General features: G+C 34.5%; 1 protein-coding gene across 1 annotated transcript; it reads right to left on the bottom strand.

The window, feature by feature from the left end:
* Nucleotides 1–228: 228 nt before the first annotated feature.
* Nucleotides 229–1,834, bottom strand: TNFRSF17 (tumor necrosis factor receptor superfamily, member 17). The gene is made up of 3 exons (XM_008943275.1): nucleotides 1,720–1,834; nucleotides 1,271–1,402; nucleotides 229–485 (listed from the first exon to the last, which is right to left on the bottom strand). Exons 1-3 carry the CDS (start codon nucleotides 1,832–1,834, stop codon nucleotides 229–231), a joined length of 504 nt encoding a protein of 167 aa, XP_008941523.1.
* Between the last annotated feature and the right edge of the window lie 796 nt (nucleotides 1,835–2,630).

Below are 2,630 nucleotides of genomic sequence, written 5' to 3'. Positions count from 1 at the left end.
AATTAAAAATGCCAATAACTAGTTAAATACCTGAGAATAATATAGAAATACTTTACCAAAGAGGTACCAGGACTAGAAATAACATGACAATATTAATTGTTGCTCAATAGTGCTCAATGGAAGATCTGTAAGGGTGATGTACTAGCCTTCACCACTGACTGCCAGTATTAAGATTAATAGCTATACTAGAATAACTCATTATGCAGTAAAAATATACTTCTCTTGCAGTCACCCAGCACCCAGAATATAGTTGCAATAATCAAACGATTTTGTGGTAACTAGAGCAGTAGCTCCTTCTTCTGTAGCTGGTAATGGAAATGAAGTTTCACAGACAGTCTGAGGTTTTCCCAAGCCACAGTCACTGCAAGTGCACTCTTCCACTGAATACATCAATGTTTCACTTTGAAGTGAATGTCTAATTCCTTCTGTATTCACACTGCTTTCAGCATTAGCCTTGAGAATATTATTTGGCACCACAGAAGAGTCTGTAAATATAGAGAAGTTAATTTAGTACATACTTAATGCTATACCATATCAGTTATTAAAGGTCCAAATTTCATTATGTTCAAACTATGCTCATAACCCTAGTGAAAGTTTTCAGACATAGTGAAAGTTTGAAGATGTAGTTATATATGATAATTTTTTTGCTCTATGACAATATACCCCTCTATACTTCAGGATAAACATTTTAGTAATCTAACACTTTCTAATCAGTCCTTATTTATTGGATGAATACTTCACAAATACACTATATTAGTATTTGTAAAATGTTAAAAAAACCCTTTTTTTTCACCTTCCCAAAATGTACCACATACGCTTCTCAGAGGCTAGAACATTAAGTAAAATTATCTGATGTCTTATAAGATGGAAAACTACTATTGAATGTGTATCCTCTACCTGGGTAGAATTCCTTTTGCATTCAATGAGAAGAGGATGAAACCCTTATGAAGTTCTGCTGTTGAGGGTTCACAAATGATTTCTCAAACACCAGCAAGTAAGTCAGATATGAATACACAACAAAACAATCCTTATGTGATCCGGAACCAGCAAAGAGAGATTGCTGCTTTTACAATTTATCTTCTGGATATTCTACTCCCTAATAACTTTAATAACTTCATTGAGGCTCTTTGAGGAATACAAAACGATACAACAAAGACAGTTATCAGAATCTGGAATATAAATTATATGCAAAATTTATACATAAGAGTAGCTAAAAAGTAAAATAAAAAAAAAATCTAAAAGTATTTTATAAATAAGTCTATTTATTCACCTGTGTTTTTCAGTTTTTCTTTTAGTTGCTTTAGGTGCTTCCATTTAAATAAGACCATTAAGATGAACAGAGTGAGCATTAAAATTACTCCTAAGCCCAAACAAATCCAAAGAACTCCACCGGAATCAGCACCTTATGGAATAAAAGAGATGTATTAAATGAATTGTAAACGAGAACTAATGAACAGTAAACATGTTCGACACATACAACTTCTTCTATATCAAAGGAGCAATTTCTATTTCTGTTGAGTGACACCTCAAGTAAAGCTTGAGAGCTCTTCATAACACACATAGTCACACAGGACACATTACATATGTCATTAATATTTTTGAGCCCATATATTATTCTGATAAATCCTTCCCAGGTCTTAGATTTCTTCAAGATTCTATGTAAAATACCACGTGAAAAGGCCCTGCATAGCCATGAAGTATTGCAGAGATACTACTTACGCTTCTCACAGTAGTTTTCACATGAAGGCGGTGGTGTGCTAGAACATCGAAGATGACAAGGTGTACAAGAGAGCAGCAAATTATCAAAGTATTCGTTTTTGGGGCACTGTGCCATCAGGGTCAGTAATGATGGAACTGGAAAGCCACAGAAGTTGTACAGGAGTGAGGACTATCTACAAAGGGCTTTTCAGTTCTCAGTTTTAGCAAATCTAAGAACAGCTAGCAATAATACGTAGACTTCACTCACAGCTCCACCACACAGTATCATGTTAAATGAGGATTTAACTCCGACACCCCTAAGGAATTACTGTTCCTTTTTCGGCAGTTTGCAATGGTAGAAAAACTGAACAGCTGCACCAAGATAATTTTCGATGTAAATTTTGTCTGAAACAGAAAATGGTTATTTATAGAAGACATTTCTTGAACAGGTGCTAAACATTACATACTGCAGAAAAGCAATAAAATCTCCAAACAGTTCATAATAATTGTTCTTGTCTTCAGAATTTTGTGGGTTTCTTCATGTTGATGTGCCACAGTCATTAAGCTTTCCTGTAATATGCACACTACGCAACACTTACTTTTTGTTCTCTTGTCCCAGTTCCTGGAGCATAAAATGAAGAAAATAGAGGCAGTAAGCAGCAGTAAGAAGATAAAACCAGTTCACTTTCTAGGTGTGCCACCGATTCATTCTGCAGCTTCCTTCAGACCTGTGTCCCTGGACAGACAATAATTTACAATGCATAGATGATGAAAGAACTCCTTTTTGTAACCAAATGGATTTCTGATTTTAAATGACATAATGTTAAAGTACAAGTTAAACAATTACTTCAGAATTGTGTTGTACAAGATACATCTAAGATATTCAGTTGTATTGGAAATACAAAATCTAGAGATTCAGTCACAGGACTATT

This window comes from Merops nubicus, unplaced genomic scaffold, assembly GCF_000691845.1.
Source record: "Merops nubicus isolate BGI_N331 unplaced genomic scaffold, ASM69184v1 scaffold48196, whole genome shotgun sequence".
Classification (NCBI taxonomy): domain Eukaryota; kingdom Metazoa; phylum Chordata; class Aves; order Coraciiformes; family Meropidae; genus Merops; species Merops nubicus.
This window is presented reverse-complemented; position numbering and strand designations above follow the sequence as displayed.

Bases quoted from the DNA above. Each gene is read 5' to 3' on its own strand.
- TNFRSF17 (XM_008943275.1), bottom strand. From the start codon at position 1,834: ATGGCACAGTGCCCCAAAAACGAATACTTTGATAATTTGCTGCTCTCT. The intron at 1,403-1,719 runs GTAAGTAGTATC...TTATTCCATAAG, and splicing joins TGAAAACTACTGTGAGAAGC to GTGCTGATTCCGGTGGAGTT. The intron at 486-1,270 runs GTGAATAAATAG...CTATATTTACAG, and splicing joins AGAAAAACTGAAAAACACAG to ACTCTTCTGTGGTGCCAAAT.